The sequence below is a fragment of the Leptodactylus fuscus genome, chromosome 1 (assembly GCF_031893055.1).
Source record: "Leptodactylus fuscus isolate aLepFus1 chromosome 1, aLepFus1.hap2, whole genome shotgun sequence".
NCBI lineage: Eukaryota > Metazoa > Chordata > Amphibia > Anura > Leptodactylidae > Leptodactylus > Leptodactylus fuscus.
Window position 1 is genome coordinate 14763359 of NC_134265.1, and position 27657 is coordinate 14791015.

General features: G+C 43.2%; 4 protein-coding genes across 4 annotated transcripts in view; 2 read left to right on the forward strand and 2 right to left on the reverse strand.

The window, feature by feature from the left end:
- Positions 1-2496, forward strand: part of LOC142189293 (uncharacterized) — a 42305-nt gene extending 39809 nt beyond the window's left edge. The window contains exon 6 of the mRNA XM_075262138.1: positions 1308-2496. Within this exon, the coding sequence (XP_075118239.1) occupies positions 1308-2113 (806 nt within the window). The 3' untranslated portion in view covers positions 2114-2496. The remainder of the gene's footprint in view (positions 1-1307) is intronic.
- Positions 1-27657, reverse strand: part of LOC142190426 (gastrula zinc finger protein XlCGF66.1-like) — a 198610-nt gene that overhangs the window by 142394 nt on the left and 28559 nt on the right. The gene's annotated exons all lie outside the window — the stretch shown is intronic.
- Positions 1-27657, forward strand: part of LOC142189903 (uncharacterized) — a 490808-nt gene that overhangs the window by 65352 nt on the left and 397799 nt on the right. The gene's annotated exons all lie outside the window — the stretch shown is intronic.
- Positions 22967-26642, reverse strand: LOC142190234 (uncharacterized). The gene is made up of 2 exons (XM_075262282.1): positions 26539-26642; positions 22967-25661 (listed from the first exon to the last, which is right to left on the reverse strand). The coding sequence occupies exons 1-2, from the start codon at positions 26612-26614 to the stop codon at positions 24466-24468; spliced, it is 1272 nt and encodes a 423-aa protein (XP_075118383.1). The 5' UTR covers positions 26615-26642; the 3' UTR covers positions 22967-24465.

Sequence of the window (27657 nt, forward strand, 5' to 3'; positions counted from 1 at the left end):
ACGCAAACTAAAGATACATCTTATCAGACAGGCCGATCACAATTTCTAACGTAAACCCTTAACCCTCCTCTGTCTCTACTCCCACATTACCCCACATGATATGATGCCATCTCTTGCTAACTTTATATGTCCAAGCTCCATCCACATGTTACAGGACACCACTAGTGACGGCTCATAAAGTTTTATGTTTGTGTAATGACAGTCACCTCTATTACAAAAGTGTCTGACCTCTGTATAAGCAATACCGCCCCTGCTACCTCTTGTGTCACCCCCTCTACCTCATAGATTGTAAGCCCTTGTGAGCAGGGCCCTCAGTCCCAGTGTGTGAAATGACTTTCTTTGTAATGTATCTTTCTATCTGTATTTGAACCCTACAAATTGTACAGCGCTGCAGAATATGTTGGCGCTATATAAATACAATTATTATTATACTGCTATAGGGGGTAATAAATGTAGTATAGAATATAATGTAAGGACTTGACATCTATGTGAACAAGTCAAATTTCCTCATCCCCGGCTGTCAGTCCTCGTGAAGGGAAAGAATTTACCAGAATTATATAGCAGATTATTTCAGCTACTGGTAATAATAATCCTCCTGCTCGATCTTCAGGCAGATTCCACCTCAGAGCTCTATGGAAATAAATGGGAGGGGGAAAATCCCGCCTGGCCAGTAAGGAATCTGATGGAGATTCGGGGGCTGATTTGGTAAAGCGTAAAAATTCTTCTTCTGAATTCACTGTGTAAGCCTCACCTTAGACTCCAATCCCTTTATCGAATCTCGACTAGAAAATCTGGTCTGTACATCAGTCACATTTCCCAGCCCAAACTCTGTCCACGCACCAGGACTCCCCGTATCTTAGTGATCTATGACGCTAGGAGTCCCGGCTTCCTTGTGACTCCACAGACGCATACTACATACTGTATGGGACAGCAGATCTGCGGTGACTTTGGGCTGGGAATCTATTGTGTGTATGAGGTGTAATACAGTAAGATTTATGGCATCCTAAAGTATTATTCCACATAAGTGGCCATATTTAAGCAGCCATGGATTGTGTTCATCTCTACAGTGACCTAGAGCAGTGGTGGCATCTCCTGCCCCGCTTCATTACTATTCACTATCACTGACCTCCGTCTCAGCACAGTGAATACTAATGAAGTAGGCAGCGCTGCCGTCATTTGCTGCCTGTGCTACTGACTGCACTTCTTAGCACAGTCTGAAGCGTCTCAGGTAGCGGCAGCTCAGTGCGGAATAGATTTGTAAGGTTATGTTATTCAAATAAAAGTAACATCAGTTTTCTTCTTGTCAGATGACTGTACCAGGAGCTCAGAGGGACATCTGATATCTACAGATTATAAAGCAGAGGATTATGGTATCACACAAGATCCATATGAAGAACATGACATTACCTTAGATGTTCCCTCAGCCCAGAGAATTCACAAAGGAGAAAAGCCATATTCATGTCCAGAATGTGAGAAATGTTTTACCTCTAAATCATATCTTGTTGTACATCGAAGAACTCACACTGGGGAGAAGCCATATTCATGTCCAGAATGTGAGAAATGTTTTACCTCTAAATCATATTTTGTTGTACATCGAAGAACTCACACAGGAGAAAAGCCATATTCATGCCAAGATTGTGGGACAGGTTTTACCAACAAATCAAATCTTGTTCAACATCAAAAAACTCATACAGGAGAGAAGCCATATTCATGCCCAGAATGTGGGAAAAGTTTTACTTACAAATGGCATCTTGTTACACATCAGAGAGTTCACACTGGAGAGAATCCATATTTATGCCCAGAATGTGGGAAATGTTTTATTCACCAGTCGAGTCTTTTTAGACATCAGAAAATTCACACTGGAGAGAAGTCATATTCATGCCCAGAATGTGGGAAATGTTTTACTACGAAACCACAACTTGTACATCAAAAAACTCATACAGGAGAAAAGCCTTATTCATGCCCAGAATGTGGGAAAAGTTTTGTTCACAAATGGAGTCTTGTTCCACATCAGAGAATTCACACAGGAGAGAAGCCATATTCATGCCCAGAATGTGGGAAATCTTTTATCCAGAGATCAAATCTTGTTCAGCATCTGAGAATTCACACATAATTGTTGATCCTGTTTTGTATCTCTGGCAGTTGTAAATCTGATTGGAGGCCCATAAGATTGTAGAGATTTCGGTAGTAGTCTCAGAAAGATTAAGCTACAGTGTCAGGATGGGACAGAGACTTCCCAGTGTCATTTCTGGAACCTTTTAGTACATTTGCATACTTAATTTTTGGTGTCCACACGACATTTCACTTTGCATCTGCCTCCAGTAGGTCCTCCAGCATTTTTATGTTTATTCGAGGATTCAGATGTTTGTATGTGAGTAAGATGTCACCTTAGACTTCACTGAACTATGGGATACTGAATCTCCAATAGTAAAAAAAAAAAAAAAAAACCACGGATGAGAAAAAAAGAAACCTCAGTTAAAAAAATTATATTTTAAATTTGATTTTTATTAAAGAAATTTTTCATTACAAAAGGATAATCATATCACAAAACATTGAATACAAGGGGAAGGTAAAAATGCCCACAAACATTGGATCAAAGGTAATTGGCATGAAACAACCCTGTTAACGTCCATCACAAATCAGTAGGAAAAGGGAAAACCATGTAAGCAAAGGGTAGGGAGGAGGGGAATAAGGGAATAGGGACGCAGGACAGGGCACAAGGGAAAACCTTTGGTAGAAAAAAAAAAACAAACTGTAAGGTCAAAAGTAAAACAACAAAACTATAGCATAAAACATCTCCGCAGATCCTAGAGCAAACCGGCACATGTCCTACAGAGGTCACAAATCATGTATAAGCAAGTGAGCGTAATGACTATTGGCCTCGGCCCAAGTCAAGGGGTCGCGGCCAGAGGGGAAAAGGCCTGAGTGGGGGAGCCCGTTCTATTCTCCATGAAAGAAAACCACAATGCCCATCTAGAACGAAAACATGGGAAGGTGTTATTCTTTGAAGCCAGCATCCGCCCCTGGGTGAATGCCAAATCAACATGACTAATTAGTTCTCCTATTGTCAGGCAGGGCGCAGATTTCCACTGTCTCACAATCATTAACCTGGCAGCTAAAATTATTTGTCCCAACACTACTTGCATATCTGAGGGAAAGGAGCCTATATCCAAAAAACAAAGGGCAAGACTTGGGGAGGGTGGGATAGGAAGACCCGCCAGCATAGAAAGAAATTGAAACACAGCTACTCAGAAAGTCTGGATTGAAGGGCACATGTGTAGAAGAGTTCCTATGTGACCGCACCCCCTCCAGCACAGTCTCGGATACGAAGGATTCATATGCGCCAACTGATTAGGTATTCTATACCAACGCAACATAATCTTCTGCGCCGTTTCCCAATGGGTCGCACCCTTAGACACCCGTCTGACAAACCCGCAGGCCTCATGCCACTCCGTCAAAGATATGGTTCTTGCAAGGTCAGCTTCCCACCGAGAAAGACAGAGGGGTTTGACCTGGCTAGAAGAGGTGGAGAGAAAAGAGTAAAAGGCTGAAGTACCGCCTTTAGTAGACTCAGTCCAGTTCCACAGACGTAAAGCAAGTCTGGGGAAAACAAGACTAGAGGCTCCTTGGGTCTGCAGAAGATGTCTGATTTGCAGGTATTTTAAAAAAAATCTTTATGAGGGAGATCGAATTCCTCCTGTAGCATAGCAAAAGATTTGAAGCAGTCTCCAGCAAATAACTGTTTAATCTTATAGAGACCCTTAGCTATCCACCCCCTAACTGCCAACTGGGGAAGGAATGCAGTCACATATAGAAGAGGTAGTTTCCGTAGGGGGGCCAGGTCTTCCAGAGAGGTACGTGACAAAAAGTATTTCCATGCCCAGATCGAGGTCTGGATGCTCAGTAAGGGAGTTTGTACGTAAAAGGGACCCAGAGAACCAGGACGAACGAGGCTCATAAGCGGGGATCTCAACATAGCCTCCTCAATCTCTGCCCACCTCCAAGCAGCAGAGTTGCTCCAACTAACCCGGAGTTGATCTAAAACCGTTGCCACATAATATTTCTTGATATCCGGGACTCCAGCCCCCCTGCAAGTCCAAGGCCTAGAGACAACCCGGAAGCGGATCCTGGACTTTTTACCCTCCCATATAAAACAAGACAATATACGCTGAAGTTTGGTTAAATAAGGATCAGGAAGGTGAATAACTACCGTGCAAAATAAATACAGAATCAGAGGAAGAATCATCATTTTAACAATGGCAATTCTAGCCGCCCAGGAAAGTAGCGGTTTGGAGTAGGAGGCCAAAAGAGATGACATCATAGTTAACAGTGGGGAATAATTTTCAAAAAAGAGACTGGAGCTGGATGCCGTCAAGGAGATACCTAAATATGTGATGCAGTCATTTTTCCACTGGTAGGGAAAGGTACGACAAAGGTCAGCCTGCAGGGGAGGAGATACTGTAATAAGCAAGATATGAGATTTAGAGGGATTCACTTTATAATAGGAAATTTTACCAAAACAGTCAAGAACTTTGGTAGCGGCCAGTAAGGAAGGGCCAGGGGAGGATAGAGCTAAGATGACGTCATCTGCATACAGTCCGATCTTGTGCTGCTGACGACCAACAGTAATACCCTCAATATCCTTATCAGTTCTAATACGCTCCGCTAGGGGTTCCATTACCAAGGTAAAAATTATAGGGGAGAGGGGGCAACCCTGATGGGTTCCGTTGGAGATGGAAAATGCATCGGACAGGAAGCCCGAGGATAGCACACAAGCAACACGAGTATTAAAAAAAATTATTATAGATAAAACTTAAAAAAAAAATTTTTGAAAATATATTTTAACAAATAGAGTGCTGGTCCCCTAAATACTATAAATAACCTCACATCCAAACAGGTTGCTGAATGTGTAAGATCACAAAAACATAAAGAACCTCGACTAACATCCAAACAAGTTCAAGCTGCCCTGCAGTCCGAGGGTACAACAGTGTCACCCCGTACTATCCGTCAGCGTCTGAATGAGAAGGGACTGTATGGTAGGAGACCCAGGAAGACCCCACTTCTTACCCAGAGACATAAGCCAGGCTGGAGTTTGCCAAAACGTACCTGAGAAAGCCAAAAACGTTTTGGAAGAATGTTCTCTGGTCAGATGAGACAAAAGTAGGAAAAGGCCTCAACATAGAGTTTACAGGAAAAAAAAGAGGCCTTCAAAGAGAAGAAGACGCCCCCTACAGTCAGACATGGCGGAGGGTCCCTGATGTTTTGGGGTTGCTTTGCTGCCTCTGGCACTGGACTGCTTGACCGTGTGCATGGCATTATGAAGTCTGAAGACGACCAACACATTGTGCAGCATCATGTAGGGCCCAGTGTGAGAAAGCTGGGTCTCCCTCAGAGGTCAGGGCTCTTCCAGCAGGACAAGGACCCAAAACACACTTCAGGTCAGCACTAGAAAATGGTGGTGAGAGAAAGCCCTGGAGACTTGTAAAGTGGCAGCAATGAGCCCAGCCCTGAATCCCATAGAACACCTGTGGGGGAGGGGGAGAGATCTCTTGGTGGCAGTTTGGAGAAGGCCCCCTTCACATCTCAGGGGGGACCGCGAGCAGGAGCCAAAGAAGAATGGTCTAAGATTCCAGCAGAGCCTTGTAAGAAACTCATTGCTGGTTAGCGGAAGCGGTTGTGCGCAGTTATTGTGTCTAAAGGTTGTGCTACCAAGTATTAGGCTGAGGGCGCCAATACTTCTGTCCGCACCAGTTTTGGAGTTTTGTGTAAAATGATCAATGATGTGACTTTTTTTTTTCATTCTCTTTTGTGTTTTTTCATTGCAAACAAAATAAATGAAGATATTACCAAAGAGTTTGTGCTTGTGATCATTGTCTGGAAGAAACTGAGTATTATATGACAGAATTGCAGGGGGGCCAATACTTTTGGCCAACACTGTAGGTGTAAAAATCAGAAATCTAATAAAAGTGAAGTTTTATCTTATAATAGTTTATAGTTTTTTGCCCGAGGTCTCTTAGTAGAGAATTTTTTTCTCATGCGTGTTTGTAAGATGTCACCTTTTCCAATGAAAACCCCCGCTGACACTCTTGGACGCTTCCCATTGTATTGGGAGAGGGGTCCTGTCATGTACGTGATGGTGATAAGTCTGTAATGGCTTGTGATATCACTGCTGTACATGCTGGGTGTTTTGAAGGTTGAGGATAAGAGTCCATTCCCACTCACCTCTAGGCTGATCAGGGATCATCAAGGAAAGATGGAGCTCGGTCAGACCACTCAGAAGAATGTATGTTAGTAGGAGGGTCCCATGCAAGCAAATGGAGATTGATGAGAAGTAGTCTGAGCTTGCAGGACTTTTCTCTCCACATTTTTCATGCAGAGAGGGGAACAGAATGGCCCAAATGCAGATGTAACCTGGGTCTCTGTATATTGAAATGTTACAGGGGTTGCCCAGGAGTTACAGTTTTCTGCAAGAAGGTCGAGGAAGGTGCAAAATAAGAAAAAGAAAACCCATACTCACCTGTCTGGCAGAAGTCCTTGCTGCATGTGACTGCTGAGACCGATCAGCAGCCAAAGGAAAGGACATGTGACGGGTGGAAGGACCAGGGACGGGTGAGTGAGGGTTTTATTTTTCACTTTCCCCGACATCCTTGCTGAAACCTGTAGTTCCTGTACAACCTTTTTAAGGCCGGGGTGAAATTAGGGGGGGGGGGCAGGGATGCACAGAATGGTGGGGCGCACGACAGGCAGATTTAGGGTGGTTGGGGGGGGACGAGGCACGCAGTATCAAGGGGTGACGCCGCCGTGGGGTTGGAGGGAACAAGGGACCCTCGGTGGCGAGGGGCGTGCGGGAGCCCATTGGCAAGCTGACACCGCACACCGGCATACTTCCACCACGACGCCGCTGGCTGCGCAACATAATCAGCAGCGACTGCATACGTTTACGCGGGCCGGCGCAAACACGAACCCGCAGACTAAGTCGCGGGTAACTGCTAGTACACAATAATACAGGGCAAAAAGGTTAGTAGTTAAATATTTCCAAATGTTCCTTTTGTGTTTCAAGCATATTTGCAATAACTTTAGCGTATTTGAATCTTTTAGACAATTTACAAATTTATAAGCAAATTTTGGAAATTTTGAGTATGTGTTTTTTTTTCCTGTACCAAGCTATGTTTGCAGACAGGAATAGGTGGCATATTATAGAACCTCACATTAAATGACCCAATTTGGAGAACCCGCCCGCTTCAGGTATTCCTTGTGGGGTATAGTGAGCATTGTGATCAAACAAATATTGTTTAGCAAGAATTATTACAAATTATGAAAAAATGTAATTTTCATTTTCTTCAAATATGTGTCATTTTAAAGGCAGGTTGTTTTTTTTTTCTTTTTGCACATAACACATCAAAAAGAAAAACACACCCCAAAATATATCGCCCCACTTCTCCCATGTTAAAAAATGTGCACTTTGTGGCCTTAGTCCTATGTACGCACATACAGGAGGGCCCAAGAGGTAGCGAGTGACAATTGGATTTCAAAACAGAAATTTTGCTTGCAGATATTTTAGGCCCCATTGCAGATTCGAACAAGATTTGAGTTACCAAAGTAATTGAAAACCCCCATAAATGACCCCATTTTATAAACTAGACCCCTTAGGGTATTCATTGAGGGGTATAGTGAGTATTTTGATCCTATAGCCGTTTCACAGATTTAACTAACCTTGGGATGTGTAGGTTAAAAACTACTAAAATGTCCCTTTATCCCCAAAGTTTTCATTTTCACAAGGAGTTAAAAGAGAAAAAGCCCCCCACAGTTTGTTAAACAATTTCTCCTGAACACGGCAATACCCCATATGTGGCCATAATCTGCTGTATGGGGACATGGTGGGGCTCAGAATGGGAAGAGCGCTATTTGGGTTTTGGAGGGCAGATTTTGCTGGAATAGTTTTCAGGTGCCATGTCGCATTTACTGAGCCCCTAAAGTATCAATACAATGGAAACCCCTCAAAAGTGACCCCATATTCAAAACTACACCCATCAAGGAATGTATCAAGGCGTATAATCATTTTGAGCCTAAAAATGCTTCCCAAAAATTAATGTTCAAAATGAAAGTTGAAATTTTTAATGAAATATGCCATTTCGGTGCCCAATATTTTGCACCCACTTTGTGTTGTCAGAGACCTGCACTCCTAAAACTATTAAGGGGCCATCCCAAGGGGCAAAAAATTCTATATGTAGGTGTAAACTGCTGCAAACCAGGGCTCAGAAGGGAAGGAGCACCACACTTTTTAGCATTTGGGGTGCAGATTTAGAGGATTTTTCTGGCTGCCATGTTGTTTTTACAGAGCCCTGGAGGTGCCAGTAAACTGGAATTCACATTTTGTAGGGGCAATTTTAGGGTCTCTGCAAATGTGACATGGTGTCCAAAACCCAACTATCTAAAGCTGCACTCCAAAAGCACATAGCGCTCCTGCACATCTGCACCCTGCTGTGTACCCAAATAGCAGTGTATACCCATATGTATGACACTGGTGTACCCCAGTGTCATACATGTGGCATAAACTGCAGTTTGGGCACACAGCAGGGCGCAGAAGGAAAGGGGCGCGATGCGGCTTTTGGGGTACAGATTCAGATGTTTGGTATCTGGACGCCATATCATGTTTGTAGAGCCTGTAAGGTACCAGAAAAGTGGATACCCCAAAGGAGTGACCCCATTTTGAAAACTGCACCCCTCAAAGAATTTATCAGGGGGTGTAGTGAGTATTAGTATCCCAGACGTGACTGCACAGCAGATGGTGAAGAGGGAATATATAAGCTGTGCGGAGAACATTGGGGACACCACATTCCCTACTATGTCCCAGTAGCTCTTATGATTGGGGGAGTCACTTTGGGGTCACTTCTGGTGTCTTTTCCCTCATAAGCTGTAAATCTGGGGTGTCCCCTGATATCCGCTCACACAGCTTATATATTCCCTTCCTGCCGCAGCCAGTTGTATTCTAATGATTTGGCGATTTTGCGGGATTTTGTCTTCACATTACTAGATGCTATATTTTCTTTATTTTTCTGGTGACGTGGCCATATAAGGGCTTGTTGTTTGCGGGATGAGATGTGTTTTGTAATGACACCATTTTTGGGTGCCTACAACTTATTGAATACATTTTATTAACTCTTTCTTGCTGGATTTAAAAAAAAAAAAAAAAACATTTTGGCATTGCATTTTACCTTTTAAATTTTTCACCATGCAGCGTACAGTATAAGTAACATGTGACCTTTATTCTGCGGGTCGGTACGGTTACGGCGATACCTCATTTATATTATATTTTTATGCAATACTAATTCTGAAGAATAAAAACACATTTGGGAACATCAGTCAATGATTTTTGCATCACTATCTTCGGAGAGGTGTAACATTTTTATTTTTCGGCTGACTGTTGTTTGAGGGCTTATTTTTTTGCAGGACAACCTGCGCTTTTTATTGGTACTGTTGTGGGGTGCATATGACTTTTTGATCACTTTTTATAGCATATTTTGTAAGGTGACATGGCAAAAAATCATTACTCCTGGCGTTTTTGTCCAACGTTCACCGTGTACATTAAATATTGTTTCATTTTTATTGTTCAGATTGTTATGGACGCAACAATTCCAAAAATGCATTGTTTTTATTAATTTTTAGTTTTTTTTAAAAAAAATATAATTCCGTTTCTTTAGAAAAAAAAGGGAATTTATGAATTTTTTTCATACACTTTTTTCACTTTTTATTTTTACTTTTTCATGTGTCCCTTTAGAACACTTGAATTAATGATGGTTTCATCACTGGTCCTCTGTTATAGGCTGATAGACATAGCATGCATGTGTCGTGCAGCCTATAGAAGGAAGTCAGCCTATGCAGATACATAGGCTGACTTCCTCATTACCGGGCAGGATCAACTAGGTAACGGGGGCTCAGGGCAGCCTGGGGTCACTGGCCAGACCCCAGTCTGCACATTTTACATATCAGCACACCCCGATCTCGCCACAGGGGGTGCCGGGAGGTGGGGACTAAAGATCGTGGAAACCCTTGGATACCACGATCATGTTTGATCGTGGCATCCATGGGGTTAAAACCTCAGATACAGCTAACACCCTGCTCCTATGTTGGCACTGACATGGTAAAACCTACTCTGACTGCCCGATGTGTTTTTACTATTGGGTAGTCGGGTAGGACCTGTCAGTGCCAACTATTTTTCTTATGGGGCAGTCATTATGGGGTTAATGCATTATATATTAGAAATATTCTAATGGACATGCCCAGACCTGTCCGGCACCAAAACTTCACACTTTTGTCTTGAACACCAGTTAGCTGTATACTATGCAATAGAAAGCGATGTCTGTTTCTGTACTGGTGTAAATGGTCTTATGATGGAGTTAGATGGTCACATGTTCCTGGTGAATGGAAGCTAACTGGAAATGATCAAATACTCAGAACATAAATGGAAAATTAGTGCTGACCTGACAGTGGTAGCGCTGCTGCTTGGCCTACAGTCCGGGTACAAAGCAGATGTGGTTCTTGTGTCTATAGAACAGTCGTGGTGACAACAATCATTACAATATGAGACAATGGCCTCTCAGAGCCGAGCACACAGGTGGCCACTACAATGTACAACACAAATCACTGGCCCATCCACTACAAGTTTATCTTCCACCACTTCATATTAAACTTGGGTTAATGAAAAATGTTGTAATTGCACTTGATGGTGACGGAAATGGTTTCCAGTATATGAAGGAGAAGTTTAGCACAATGTAACGGAGGCTAAAATAAAGGTAGGAATTGTTATTGGCCTCGAAATCCACAAACTAATGCGATGACACATTCAGAACAAAACTCGCCCCTCTGGACCTCACAGCTTGGGATGTATTTGTGCTAGTAGTGCAGAACTTCCTTGGGTACATTAGTAGACACCAGGCTTACAGCATATGGACAACTCGGCTGCCGAATGTCATTGGAAATACATTAGAGATGAGCGAACGCCATTCGATCGAATATCATGGCATTCGATGTATTCGTTCACAAGACCGCATACGCAGTAAAAATTCGTGTCCCCTCCCACCTTCCCTGGCGCGTTTTTTGCACCAATAACTGTGCAGGGCAGGTGGGACAGGAACTACGACAACGGAGGCAGTGTAAAAAAATTGAAAAAACCCATTGGCTTCCGAAAACATGTGACCTCCCAATTCATAAGAACGGCCGCCGCCCTATTTGTGTCATTTCAGTTTTGGCGTGATAGGGAGAGTGTGGTGTCAGACTGTCAGTGCGATACAGGGCTTTGGTTAGGCAGGAATTGTGAATAATAACAGCTCTTTTCAGAGCTCAATAATCGCTAGCTAGCCATCATGCAGTGTAGCAGTAGGGTACGTGGGCGTGGACGGGCATACCCAGCTGTATATCCACCCCACAGTCCAGCTACTGGAGAGGGGCTGCCAGCAGTGTCCCTCGACAGTAGCAGCAGGGTATGTGGGAGAGGACGTGGACCGGCATACCCAGCTGTATATCTACCCCACAGTCCAGGTACTGGAGAGGGGCTGCCAGCAGTGTCCCTCGTCAGTAGCAGCAGGGGGCGAGGACGTGGACGGGCATACCCAGCTGGGTGTGTATTCCACAGTCCAGGTACTGGAGAGGGGCTGCCAGAATTGCCTCTCGTCATTAGCAGCAGGGGACATGGACGTGCATACCCAGCTGGGTGTCTAGTCCACAGTCCAGCTACTGTAGAGGGGATGCCACGAATGTCCTTTGTCATCATGAGCAGGGGACATGGGCTAGGATGTGGATACCCAGCTGTATATCCACTCCACCGTCCAGGTACTGGAGAAGGGCTGCCAGCAGCAGCAGGGGACATGGGTGAGGACGTGGATAACCAGCTGGGTATCCACTCCGTAGTCCAGGTACTGGAGAGAAGCTGCCAGCACCCAATTTACTCTTCCTCCTCCTCCTACAATCCCAGCCCCTACTTCTGAATGTGAATGTTATATAAAAAAAATATGTATATATTTCCATCATCTCCCCCCCCCCCCCCAGAGGGTTGCAACTCAATTTTTTAGGGCTCCCCCCAAGGACCTGAAAATTAATGTTTTAGGGCTCCCCCAAGGGCCTGAAATCTAATTTTTCAGGGGTCACCCCAAGGGACAAAAAAATAAAACACTGTGCTGCATGGCTCTAGTCACCAAAAGGGCATAAAACACTGCTTTTTAAAGGCTCTACTCATGCCAAGGGCCAAACCACTGCTTTTTATAGGCTCAACTCACCCAAAGGGCCAACATATCTCTGCTGGTGCAAGGCTGAACTAAGTTAAAGGGCCTAAAACTCTGCAGGTAGAAGCTGAAGTCACCTGAAGGGCCTCAATCTCTGCTGGTAGCTCAGCTTAAGTGCCTGTAACTTAATTTGGAAGGGCTCATGTTAAGGGCCTTAAAAGTGAATTTTGGAAGGTCTTACCACATCACACAAATCAAATCAAATCAAGCTTTATTGGCACGTCCGAATAGATATTTGGCATTGCCAAAGCTAGTAAAGTGGGGGGGGGGGGTTGGATTCAGGTGGGTGAGTGGTGGGTATGGGGGGGGATGGTTTGGGGTATAACGGTCCATGGAGTCTCATCTTCCTCTTAGTTGGTGACCGCTATATGGGGAGGTGGGGTGGGGCGGTTGGTTTGGGGTATAACAGTCCGTGGAGTCTCATCTTCCTCTTCGTTGGTGACCGCTGTATGGGGAGGTGGGGTGGGGCGGGTGTATTGTGATAAATATAACAGTCCGTGGAGTCTCATCTTCCTCTTGTTTGGTGACAGCTGGACACATATTGGACACATATTCTCTTCTTCTCCCAGTAGGATGTAGAGTTTCCTCTTCTCGTCTGCAGATATGAAGTCTGGGATGTGGGCAGAGAGTCTTCGGTAGTAGACGGCCCTCACAGCTGAGTATTTGGTGCAGTGTAGCAGGAAGTGGGTCTCGTCTTCTAGGGCCCCCTGGTCACAGTGCTGGCACAGTCTGTTCTCCCGTGGCTTGTACGTCTGCCTGTATCGCCCCGTCTCTATCTCTAGGTTGTGGGCGCTCAGTCTGTACCGGCTCAGGGTCTGTCTGTGCTTGGGGTGGCGTATTCTCTCCAGGTAGGTGGCCATGGTGTAGTCCCTTTGTAGGGATTGGTACACGGTGAGTTTCTTGGAGTTATTTATTTCGTTTCTCCATTCTTCAATGTACCGCTCTCTGTTTGCCTCTGTGGTCGCCTTTATTTCAGCCTTGGTTATCATCTGTTGGTGTTCCACAATGACAGTTCAGGGTGGGGACTGATGCATTTCCCATTGCCTATTCCATCTGTGGTTGTCATGGGCAACATGATTTAAAGGGGTGCTTGTTAATGTTTGTTGAGCTTAAATTGGGGTTTGTGTCCATCCATTTGGGGAGTAAAGAAGGTTTCAAGGTATTTTCCCACTTTGATAGAGGTTTTTTTGAATGTGGAAAGTGTGTAGTTGTTAGGCTATGATGTTGGGGTAATACAGGGACTTTGGTGTGTTAGATGCCCCCAGACATGCTTCCCCTGCTGTCCCAGTTGCATTGCAGAGTTGTTGGCATCATTGGGGTGTGATAGTGGACTTGGTGACCCTCCTGAGTCGAGTGGTGGGATCCCCTGAAATGAAGCATTTTCTCCCATAGACTATAATGTGGTTCAATATTCGTTCGAATAGTCGAATATTGAGATGCTATTCGGAACAAATAACGAACATCGAATATTTTACTGTTCGCTCGTCTCTAAAATACATTTCTTACATTCCCATCTTGACTTTTTCCCACCCAATTTGGGACATGTAAATGACGAACATGGAGAGCGGATCCATAAAGATAGTTCTACACTGGAGAACAGATCTCAGGGCCGCTGCAATCCCAACGCGATGGGGGGACGACTGCTGGTTCTTGTAATGGGAAAATATGACCATTCACAAACACAAGAGCAGATGCTGAAGCCCATATAACAGTCCGGGCCTTGTGCAAGTAAGACTTTTACACTGAAAAATGAGACTTTTTGACATTTGTTATTCCATTACATTTCCATACACGGTTTACTAGATCAGGAAATTGTTGGAGTAAAAACTCGTTCTGTTCAAAATTGTTCAATGCTTTCCCAGTGTTTAATGCATTTAGGGTTACTTATGGATAGCAACATTTCCTGACGTGTTAGGGAGCGTTCACACTACCGTCGGTGTCCAACAGCTAGTGTCTGCTGCTAATGTCCATGCAAAATCTTGTGCGGACATTAACATCGGACACTAGCTGTGCCCGTGACATTTTGCATGGATTTAAAATGGACATAGAGTCTGTTCTTTTACTGTCCGTGGGTGCCCATAACTGTCTGGTCCCAAAGGTGTCCGACTTTTCATATGGCTACATTGCCAGAAAATAAAAATCTAGCTTGTAAAATGTGAAGACAAAAACCCCAAATGTCACCAAATCATTAGGACATAAGTAGCTGCGACTAGAAGGAAATGTATAAGCTGTGCGAGCGTTTTCAGGGGACCCCCCATATTTAGAGCTTATGAGAGATAATACAGCAGCGCTGATCCCCCAGAATGCCCCTCTTCCCCGTCCGTGTCATAGGAGCTAGTGGGAAAATAGAATGGGATTTGGTGTACCCAATTTACTCCGCACAGCTTACACATTCACTTCGGGGTTACTAATGCTCACTACATCACTTGATAAATTCTTTGAGGGGTGCGGTTTTCACAATGGGGTCACTTTCTAGAGGTTTCCACTGTTTTGACTCCTCAAAGGCTTTGTAAATGCGACATGGCTCCTGAAACTGATCACAGCCAGATCTGCCCTCTAAAAGCTCTTTGGCGCGCCTTCCCTCCTGCGTCTCGCTGTGCGTCCATATATTAGTTTACACCCACAAGTGGGGTACTGTGGTAGTCGGGAGAACTTGCATAACAAATTGTGGGATGCGTTTTCTCCTTTAACCCCTTGTGAATGTGCAAATTCTAGGGCTAAACGAAAATATTAGTAAAATAAAATCAAATTTGAAAATTTCACCTCCATTTTGTCTTAATTCCTGTTAAGCACTTATAGGGTTAAAATACTAGGTATATGTTGTTTTGGCTTATTTAAGAGGTGCAGTTTTGAAAATGGGGTGATTTATGGGGGTGTTTAATACAAGGGTCTTTCAAATCCCCTTCATAACTGGATTAGTCCCTTAAAAAATGGGTTCTGGAAATTTCTTGAAAATTTTGAATATTGTTGTTTCACTTGTAAACCTTCTAATGTCCGTAAAAAATAAAATTGTGACTAAAGTTTGATGGTGACATAAAGCAGAGATCTGGGACATGAGATTTATGATATATTTGGCGGTCTGACTATCTGTATGCAATGCACATCATTTCAAACTTTATAAAATGCATATTTTTCAAAATTTCCACCAAATTTTCTATTTTTTCATAATTAAACACAAAACATATCAACCAAAATTTACCACTAACATGAAGTACAATGTGTTATGAAAAAAAATCTTAAAATCACTTTGGTAAGTTAAAGCGTTCAAAAGTTATTGCCACATAAAGTGACACGTCAGTTTTGAAAAATCGAGTTTGGTCAGGAAGTCAAAAAGTGCCATCGGCGGAAGGGGTTAACCCTATAGAGACACAGCCCAAAAGCGACTTAAGGACCAGGCCTCTTTTTTCAAAACTGACATGTTTCACTTTAAATGGCAATAACTTTGAGACGCTTTAACTTACACAAGTGATTCTGAGATTGTTTTTTCGTAACACATTGTACTTCATGTCAGTAGTAAATTTTAGTCGATATGTTTTGTCTTTAATTATGAAAAAATAGGAAATTTGGTGAAAATTTTTTTAAAAATGCAGTTTTCAAACTTTGAAATAGCAAGCCTTTCAAATAGAAATCCATACTACCCAAATTTTTTCAGAAATATAATTAACCATGTCTCTGATTTATGTAGCAGTCAAATTTTAATTATCCTTTCATTTTTTTCAGATATTATAAGGCTTACAAGTCAAGCAGTAATTTTCCAAATTTTCAAGAAAATTTCCAAAACACATTTTTCAAGGGACCAGTTCAGTTCTGACGGGTACTTGAAAGGCCTCTCTAATAAAACCCCCCGAAAGTCACCCCATTCTAAAAACTGCACTCCTGAAAGAATCCAAAACAGCAGATAGAAAGCTTCTTCCTACATTTTTCAATTTCTGTCACTAATATATTCATTTAGCCCTAGAATTTACACATTTACTAAGGGTTAAAGGAGAAACTGCATCCCACATTTTGTTACACAATTTCTCCCGAACACGACAATACCCCATATGTGCTGGTACCCTAATGTACGGGCACACGGTCGCTCTCAGAGCGGATGGAGTGCTACTTGGATTTTGTAGGCCAGATTTTGCTAGAATGCTTTTCAGGCACCATATCCCGTTTGCAGAGCCCCCAAGGTGCCAAAACAGTGGAAACCCCCAAAATGTCACCCCATTTTGGAAACTAGACCCCTCAAGGAATTTATCAAGGGGTATAGTGAGCCCTTTGACCCTACAGGTTTTTCACAGATTTTTTTACCATTGAGATGTGAAAATGAAAAAATTACTTTTTTTTATAATAAAATGTCACTGTAGCCCCACATTTTTCATCTTCACAAGGGGTTAAAGGAAAAATTGCACCCCAAATTTTGTTACACAATTTCTCCCGAACACGACAATACCCCATATGTGCTGGTATCCTAATGTACGGGCACACGGTCGCTCTCAGAACGGCTGGAGCGCTAATTGGATTTTGTAGGCCAGATTTTGCTAGAATACTTTTCAGGCACCATGTCCCGTTTGCAGAGCCCCAAGGTGCCAAAACAGTGGAAACCCCCAAAATGTCACCCCATTTTGGAAACTATACCCCTCAAGGAATTTACCAAGGGGTATAGTGAGCCCTTTGACCCTACAGGAGTGTAACAGAATTGGCCCAACAAAAGGAAAAGTGACATTTTTTGCTATAAAATGTTGCTTTAACCCCAAATTTTGCATTTCCACAAGGGGATAAAAGAGAAAATGCACCCCAAAAATTGTTACGCATTTTCTCCCAACTACAGAAATGCCTCATATGTGGATGTAAAGTGATGTACGGGCACGCTGTGAGGTTCAGAGCTGAAGGATCACTATTGTGATTTTGGAGGGCAAATTTAGCTGAAATCTATTTCAGGCACCATGTTGCATTTGGAGAGCCCCTGAAGTGCTAGAACAGTGGAAACCCCCCAATGTGACCCCATTTTGAAAACTAGACCCCTCAAGGAATTTATCAAGGGGTTTAGTGAGCACTTGGACCCTACAGGAGTTTCACAGATTTTTTTACCATTGAGATGTGAAAATGAAAAATTACTTTTTTCCAATAAATTGTCCATTTAGCGCCATATTTTTAATTTTTACAAGTAGTTAGAGAATTAAAAGCCCCCCAGTTTGTTACACAATGTCTCCTGAACACGGCAATACCCCATATGTGGCCATAATCTGCTGTATGGGAACATGGCGGGGCTCAGAATGGAAAGAGGGCTATTTGGCTTTTGAGGGCAGTTTTCTGGTGCCATGTCGCATTTGCAGAGCCCCTAAAGTACCAATACAATGGAAACCCCTCAAAAGCAACCCCATTTTAGAAACTACACCTGTCAAGGAATGAATCAAGGGGTATTATCATTTTGAGGCTAAAAATGCTTCCCAAAAATTAATGTACAAAATGAAAATTTTAATTTTTAAAGAAATATGTCATTTCGGTGCCCAATATGTTGCACCCACTTTGTGTTGTCAGAGACCTGCACTCCTAAAACTATCAAGTGGGCGATCCCGAGGGGCAAAAAAATTATATATGTGGATATAAACTGCTGCTTGGGCACACAGCAGGGCTCAGAAGGGAAGGAGCACTGCGCTTTTTAGCTTTTGGGGTACAGATTTAGAGGGACTTTCTGGGTGCCATGATGTTTTTGCAGAGCCCTGGAGGTGCCAGTGAACTGGAATTCCCCAAGAAGTGACCCCATTCTGTAAGGGCAATTTTAGGGTCTCTGCAAAAGTGTCATGGCATCCAAAAAAAAACCCCAAACCGTCTAAGTCTGTGCTACAAAAACCAAATAACCTTCTTCCTTTCTGTGTCTGGCTGTGCCCTAATATAAATTTATACCCACATATGACATTACGTACATTATCCTGGTTACACCAGTGTCATACATGTGTCATACATGTGGCATAAACTGCAGTTTGGGCACACAGCAGGGCGCAGAAGGGAAGGAGCGCGATGAGGCTTTTGGAGTACAGATTCAGATGTTTGGTATCTGGACGCCATGTCATGTTTGTAGAGCCTGTAAGGTACCAGAAAAGTGAATTCCCCAAAGGAGTGACCCCATTTGAAAACTGCGCCCCTCAAAGAATTTCTCAGGGGGCGTAGTGAGTATTAGTATCCCGGACGTGACTGCACAGCGGATGGCGAAGAGGGAATGTATAAGCTGTGCGGAGGACATTGCAAACACCAAATTCCCTACTATGTCCCAGTAGCTCCTATAATTGGGGGAGTCACTCTGGGGGTCACTTTGGGGTCACTTCTGGTATATTTTCCCTTGTAAGCTGTAAATCTGGGGTGTCTCCTGATATCCGCTCGCACAGCTTATATATTCCCTACCTGCCGCAGCCAGTTGAGTTCTAATAATTTGGCGATTTTGCGGGATTTTGTCTTCACATTGGTAGAGGCTATATTTTCTTTATTTTTCTGGTGACGTGGCCATATAAGGGCTTGTTGTTTGCGGGATACGATGTATTTTGTAATGACACCATTTTTGGGTGCCTACAACTTACTGAATACATTTTATTAACTCTTTTTTTTTGCTGGATTTAAATAAAAAAAAATCAATTCCGGTATTGCGTTTTACCTTTTAAATTTTTCGCCATGCAGCGTACAGTATAACATATTATCTTTATTCTGCGGGTCGGTACGGTTACGGCGATACCTCATTTATATTATTTTTTTATGCGTAACTAATTCTGCAGAACAAAAACACATTTGGAGACATAAATCAATGTTTTTTTGCATCGCCATCTTCTGAGAGGCGTAACATTTTCATTTTTTGGTTGACAGTGTTGGTTGGGGGCTTATTTTTTGCGGGACAATGTGTGCTTTTTATTGGTACTGTTGTGAGGTGCATTTGACTTTTTGATCACTTTTTATAGCACATTCTGTAAGGTGAGATGGCGAAAAATCACTACTTCCGGCGGGTTTTTTCCGTTTTTTTTTCCCGTCATTCACCGTGTACATTAAATATTGTTTCAGTTTTATTCTACAGATTTTTACGGACACGGCGATACCAAATATGTATTGTTTTGATTAATTTTTAGTTTTTTTTTTATATAATTCATTTTCTATAGAAAAAAAGGGTTTTTGGGCCTTGATAACTTTATTAATTGTTTCAAAACACTTTTTTTTTTTTTTCACTTTTTTTTAAAAACTTTTTCATGTGTCCCCTATGGGACACTTGCATGAGTGATGACTGCATCACTAATCCTGTTACAGAGTGAGTCACAGGCTGCAGTAAGAGCCTGCACGTCTCACTCTGTAAACAGGAAGTGAGGCTTGGCTCGTGCAGACGGACGGGACCTGGCCAGGATACAAGAGGTAAGTGGGGCTCAGGGCTGGCTGGGGTGACTAATCAGACCCCTGGCTACATAGTAGGGATACCAGCACCCCCCGATCTCACAGCGGAGGGTGCCGGGGATCCCTACAAGATCGGGCAATCCGTTGTTTGCCGTGATCATGTTTGATCACGGCAATCAACGAGTTAAACCCCAAAATCGGCACTCATGTCCGATGGAGGGGGATGGAGCAGGGTGTTAGGTGTCAGATACAACTAACACCCGCTCCAAGAACGCCCGCACTGCGCTGCGGGGATTGTTTACATCCATGACGTACTATTACTTCATGGGTCGTTAAGTACCTAGCACCCATGAAGTAATGTTATTAATAATGTTAGTAGTGTTATTAATTACGTCATGGGTCGCTAAGGGGTTAAAATCACCTGCCTCCATATTGTGTAGGTCCATCTTGTGCCACTCGAACAGCTCAGATCCATCAAGGCATCAACTGTACAAGACCTCTGGAGTCGTTAGTACAAGGGGGATTTCTGTACAGCGCTGCCGAATATGTTGGCGCTGCACACACAAGAGAAAAATACTTCATTCAAAGCAAATAATTCCCTATCGATTGAATACGGAGGATGTGACCGTTACAACCCCCCACTGATCCCGAGAACTGGGTCCTGTTTCTTAGCAATGAATAGAATGATGCCAATCTGTGCCATCCATGGAGTGCTGAACTCTCCTTCCTATCAGCCTTCCCAGAGATGCAAATGCAGGTCCCCTGTTCTGATGATGGCGGGGTCAGGATAGGTGATAAGTGTCAGAGCAGTGGGGATGGCTGATGGGATAGATGAGAAACTTAGGAAAAGGATGGACAGCGATCCAGATGATTTCTTTGAGTTTTCATATTTTATTACAACAGATCAGACTCCATGTATGTTAAGAAGCCGCAGTGTAACGTCACTAAATCATAGAGCTCGAGGACACAACCAATAAGCAACGTTTCTGCATTTTTTTTTCTTGATAACAAGTTTGTTGTAGTAGAAACATATTGACTTGTCCTTAAGGTGTATTGATAGAATACTTTTGCTTTTACCTTTCTCTTAGGTTAGGTCCAAGGGTTAAAGAGGCACCACTAAATGCCTTGGCTACCTAACCTCCCCCTTATTCTCCACTAGCTGGTACCCGCGACTTCGTCTGCGGTGATTGTAGCAGTGGGTATATACAGGCGCGGGTAAGGTTTTCGTACTGTGTATATGGTATAGGATATGAAATGTAACTTTGTATCTTGTTTTTGCTGTAATTGAGCGAATACGTGAGACTTTTGTGTCGCAGTTACTTTGTATTTGAGCTGCTATATATATATACGGTGTTGTGAGAAACTTTACATAGTGACTTTGGGACAGAGGGATTTGAAGTTAACCCTTTCCCGCCGATGGCATTTTTTGATTTTCGTTTTTGACTCCCCTCCTTCTAAACCCCATAACTTTTTTATTTCTCCGCTCCCAGAGCCATATGAGGTCTTAATTTTTCCAGGACAAATTTTTCTTCATGATGCCGCCATTAATTATTCTATATAATGTACTGGGAAGCAAGGAAAAATTCAGAATGGGGTGGATTTGAAGAAAAAATGCATTTCTGCGACTTTCTTACGGGCTTTGGTTTTACGGCGTTCACTGTGCAACCAAAATGACATGTCCCCTGTATTCTGTGTTTTGGTACGATTCCGGGGATACCAAATTTATATGGTTTTATTTACATTTTGACCCCTTAAAAAAAATCCAAAACTGTGTTAAAAATTTTTTTTCCTAAAAGTCGCCATATTCCGACAGCCGTAACTTTTTTTATACGTGCGTGTACGGGGATGTATAGGGCGTTTTTTTTTTTACAGGGCTGGGTGTACTTTTTAGTTCTACCATTTTTGGGAAATGTTATTGCTTTGGTCACTTTTTATTCAAATTTTTATCAGAATCAAAATAGTGAAAAAATGGCAGTTTGGCACTATTGACTATTTTTCCGGCTACGGCGTTTACCGAACAGGAAAAATATTTGTATAGCTTTGTAGAGCTGGCGATTTCGGACGCGGGGATACCTAACATGTATGTGTTTCACAGTTTTTAACTACTTTTATATGTGTTCTAGGGAAAGGGGGGTGATTTGAATTTGTAATACTTTTTATTTTTTTTAATATTTTTTTTTACTTTTTGTAAACTTTTTTTTTTTGCATTTATTAGACCGCCTAGGGGTATTGACATGGGTGGGCGGTGTCGCGGAGTGTCAGAGCGGTGGGGGTTGGCAAACATGGCTGCTCCGGAGCGTTAAAGAGAGCCTCCTGGAGTATCGTTAAGGTGAGGGGCAAAGTGGTAAACAGCGCCGCACCTCCCATGAGGCGACCTGAAGCGACCGCTTCAGGCGGCACTATGCCAGGGCCCCAGGGAGGGCGGCATTTTTGCTTACCTAAGCCAGTCCAGGACAAACTGTCCTGGACTGGCTTAGCACCAAGCGGTGGATTGGGGAGGCCACTGGAGCAACGCTGCTCCAGCAGCCCCCCCTCACGCTCAGGCAGAGAGCAGATCCTCTCTGTGCCTGCGAATACCGCTAAGCCCCGCCCCCTTCGCTTCGCTCCGGGGGGGGGGGGGCTTTCTGTCGTTCGCCTCGGGCGGCGAAAGGGGCAGGTTCACCCCTGGTGGTAAAGTGTATGTATATGTGATTGTGTGGGGTTAGGGGCTAGGCTGCAGAGGGCAATATGAATTTTGTGGCTTGCTATGGTCCAAAGTGTGTGAGATTTCAGAGATGGTGGTGTGAGTTTGGGTTTTGTGGGGGTCCTGGCACAAACGTATGTGTGCTATTGTGACGAAAAGTAGCCTATTGCACAATCGGGTGTATTAACTATGTTTGTGGAAACTTTCAGCCAAATCGTTCGAGTGGGTTTTGCGTGATTGAGGAACAAACATCCAAACACACAAACTTTCACATTAATAGGACCCTCTTCCTTTCCCTCCCCTTCCCCTATTCTTTTTCTCTTCTCTTTTACAGGTATTGTCTTCCCGTGGAAGAATGGCCAGACTTCAGTTGTGCTCCTTGAACATCAGAGGCTTCAATATGCCGCAGAAGAGGACCCGGGTACTCTACCACATTCACAAGGTAAAGGTTGATATCCTACTGCTACAGGACAAATACTTTAAGATGGACCATGTGCCCGCGATAGTAAACAGATATTTCCATCACTGACTCTGCAGCTCCAACCCTGACAGAAAATCAAAGGGAGGGGCAACATGGTGGCTCAGTGTTTAGCACTGCAGCCTTGCAGCGCTGTAGTCCTGGGTTCGAATCCCGTCAGGAACAACATCTGCAAGGAGTCTGTATGTTTTCCGCGTGTTTGCGTGGATTTCCTCCCATTCTACATAAGACGTGCTGATAGGAGAAAAAAAAAATACATTGTGATCCCTATATGGGGCTCACAATCTACATTAAAAAAATCAGAAAAAATCAAAAGGGAGTTAGTGTTGGCTTACCTAAATACCTCCAAACCATGGTCATGTCCCAGTGCTCTGATGCACAGGGTAGATACTTAATAAAAATACCTATCCATGAAAAAATATTCACGATCCCCAATCTCTACAACCAGAGCCAAGCTCAAGTCTGTTAGTCCTTTCTTTGTGCCTTAGCTAAATTTGCAGAATGGCTGGTGGTCATGGCAAGAACTCTTAACTCAACCACGGATGGAATAATGGATTCCTCGTCAGGCAGGTTCCCCATCCCTTTGTCACATTTACAAGTCCTGAAATCTAAGATCACTGACATGAGGCTTGTCGACATCTGGTGGACCTTTCATCCCCAGGTGAGAGACTACACCTATTTTTCACAAGTCCACAACACTCACAGTAGATTAGACTACTTCCTTATCAATCACCATTTGCTTGCATGGGACCCTCCTACTAACATACATTCTTCTGAGTGGTCTGACCTAGCTCCATCTTTACTTGATGATCCCTGATCAGCCTAGAGGTGAGTGGGAATGGACTCTTAACCTCAACCTTCAAAACACCCAGCATGTACAGCAGTGATATCACAAGTCATTACAGAGTTTTACCACAATTGCGTACATGACAGGACCCCTCTCCCAATACAAAGAGTGTCAGCAGGGATTTTCATTCAACAAGGTGACATCTTACTCACATACAAACACCTGAATCCTCCCATAAACGTAACAGGAAATCACAAACACTGGAGGACCTACTGGAGCCAGATGCAAAGTGAAAGGCCGTGTAGACATCAAATATGAAGTAGGCAAATGTACTAAAAGGTTCCAAAAACAACACTGGGAAGTCTCTGTCCCATCCTGACACTATAGCTTGATCTTTCTGAGACTACTACCGAAATCTCTACAATCTTAGGGGCCTCCAATCAGATTTACAACTGCCAGAGAGCAAAACAGGAGCAACGATTAAGCGCAAATTGTCTGATGTGTAGCAAGACTTGACTTGTGAGTGAAAAATTTCCCACATTCTGGGCATGAATATGGCTTCTCCTCAGTGTGGATTTTTTGATGTTCAACAAGATGTGGTTTCTTTTCTTTTATGTAGATTGTGAGCCCCACAATTTTTCTCCTATAAGTCTGTCTTTGAAATATGGGAAGAAATCCACGCAGACACGGGAAGAACATACAAACTGCTTCCAAATGTTGTCCTTGGCAGAATTTGAAGCCAGGAATGCAGCGCTGCAAGGTTGCAGTGCTAACCACTGAGCAATCATGTTGCCCCTAACAAGATGTGGTTTCTGAGTAAACCAATTTCCCACATTCTGGGCATGAATATGGCTTCTTCCCGGCGTGAGTTTTTTGATGTTCAACAAGACTATTTGTGAGCAAAGCATTTCCCATATTCTGGGTAAGAATATGGCTTCTCTCCTGTGTGACGTTTTTGATGCTTCACAAGATGTGATTTCCGAGTAAAACATTTCCCACAATCTGGGCATGAATATGGCTTCTCTCCCGTGTGAGTTGTTTGATGTTCAACAAGACTTGATTTGTGAGTAAAACATTTCCCACATTCTGGGCATAAATATGGCTTCTCTCCTGTGTGAATTCTCTGATGTGTAACAAGACTTGATTTGTGAGTAAAACATTTCCCACATTCTGGGCATGAATATGGCTTTTCTCCTGTGTGAGTTCTTTGATGTTTAACAAAATTTGATTTCTGAGAAAAACATTTCCCACATTCTGGGCATGAATATGGCTTCTCCCTTGTGTGAGTTTTTTGATGTTCAACAAGATGTGATTTCTGAGAAAAACATTTCCCACATTCTGGGCATAAATATGGCTTCTCTCCTTTGTGCATGCTCTGATGTCTAACAAGATGTAATTTCCGAGTAAAACTTTTCCCACATTCTAGGCATGAATATGGATTCTCTCCCGTGTGAGCGGTTTGATGCACAACAAGACTTGATTTGTAAGTAAAACATTTCCCACATTTGGGGCAAGAATGTGGCTTCTCTCCTGTGTGAATTCTCTGATGTATAACAAGACTTGATTTCTGAGTAAAACATTTCCCACATTCTGAACATGAATATGGCTTCTCCCCAGTGTGTGTTCTTTGATGTTGAACAATTTCCGATTTCTGAGCAAAACATTTCCCACATTCTGGGCATGAATATGGCTTCTCTCCTGTGTGAGCTTTTTGATGTTCAGCAAAACTTGATTTGTTAGCAAAACATTTCCCACATTCTGGGCATAAATATGGCTTCTCTCCTGTGTGAATTCTCTTATGTATAACAAGACTTGATCTGTGAGTAAAACATTTCCCACATTCTGGGCATAAATATGGCTTCTCTCCTGTGTGAATTCTCTGATGTGTAACAAGACTGGATTTGTGAGTAAAACATTTCCCACACTCTGGGCATGAATATGGCTTCTCTCCTTCGTGAATTTTCTGGGCTGAGGGAATATCTAAGGTAATGACATGTTTTTCATATGGATCTTGAGTGATACCATGATCCCCTGCTTTATAATCTGTAGATATCAGATGTCCCTTTGAGCTCCTGGTACAGTCATCTGACAAGAAGAAAACTGATGTTACTATTTTTGAATAAAATAATGCCAGAGACGCTTCAGACAGTGTTAAGAATTGAAGTCAGTAGCACAGGCAGCAAATGATGGCAGCGCGGCCTACTTCATTAGTATTCACTGTGCCGTGACGGAGGTCAGTGATAGTGAATAGTAATGAAGCGGGGCAGGAGACGCCACCACTGCTCTAGGTCACTGTAGAGGTGAACACAATCCATGCCTGCTTAAATATGGCCACTTATGTGGAGTAATACTTTAGGATGCCATAAATCTTACTGTATTACACCTCATACACACAACAGATTCCTAGCGTCATAGATCACTAAGATACGGGGGGGTCCTGGTGTGTGGACAGAGTTCGGGCTGGAAATGTGACTGATGTACAGACCAGATTTTCTAGTCCAGATTCCATAATGTGATTGGGGTCTAAGGTGAGGCTTACACAGTGAATTCAGAAGAAGAATGTTTCCAAATCAGCCCGCGAATCTCCATCAGATTCCTTACTGGCCAGGCGGGATTTTCCACCTCCCATTTATTTCCATAGAGCTCTGAGGTGGAATCTGCCTGAAGATCGAGCAGGAGGATTATTATTACCAGTAGCTGAAATAATCTGCTATATAATTCTGGTAAATTCTTTCCCTTCACGAGGACTGACAGCCGGGGATGAGGAAATTTGCCTCGTTCACATCGACGTCAAGTCCTTCCATTATATTCTATACTACATTTATTCCCCCCTATAGCGGTATCACATTTATATTCAGGTATTATTAGTATTTTATCTGAATCGGGGAACAACAAATCGTCTAAACAATGTCTGACTAGAATCAGTGACCCTTCTGTGCTTTATATAGTGGTGACTCCTCACCTGGGCGGGTCCCTGTAGGAATGTCCTCCTCACACTCCTCATCACCACTCACATAGGGATCTTCCTGTATTCTCATAGATATAGCATTAATGTCGCTCACATCTTTATCCTGATGGAAAATCTGGGAAACAAATAATGTAAAAGTCACCGGACAAATGGGGAAGTCACAGAGAATGTTCTAGATCATTAATCCGCATGAAGATGAAAGATGTCCTGACAGTAGCTGCAGGTCTGTGAGAAGCCGGAGAAACATATTAGATGGCGGCTCAATGACACCGCCCATGTATATAACCATCTAATACTGCTGGATACAACAAGACTGACCACAAGGACTTCACAGCCCGTCTACACATCATAGGGAATATCTCCATCTACCTGATCATCCTGTGGAAGAAGAGGACTGGGACATCTCTCCGGTGTTGTCCTCTTACTGGATCTACCTGTAGGAAACACAGACAGGGACTGAATTCATTCTGTACATACAAATAATGGAAGTCCATGTGTATATAGTCATGTCTATTACCTGCTGATGTGAGGGGCTGGTGGTCCTCCATCATCACCTCCTTGTACAGATCCTTGTGTCCTTCTAAATACTCCCACTCCCCCATGGAGAAATAGACAGCGACATCCTGACACCTTATAGGAACCTGACAACACAATGATACAGTCATCACCCCGACCCCTCCAGTTACTGTATAATGTCCCAGCATTCCCAGCAGTGTCACCTCTCCAGTCAGCAGCTCCAGCATCTTGTTGGTGAGTTCTAGGATCTTCTGTCTATTGATCTCCTCCTGTATCAGGGGGTGAGGTGGAGGAGCTGTCAGCGGGCTCCCCAATGTCTTCTTCACTACTGTGTAATCCTGGTTATAGGGAGACACATTAATAAATCTCACTACATACATGTCCAGAGTCCATCACCTCTCCAGTCCTATCATCTGTTATTATTATAGATAATCATGTAGTGTGACATATTAACCCCTTAGTGACCAGCCTGTTTTGGACCTTAATGACCAAGCCAAATTTTGGAAATTTGCCCTGTGTGACTTTATCAGTGAATAATTCTATAATAGAGATGAGCGAACAGTGTTCTATCGAACTCATGTTCGATCGGATATTAGG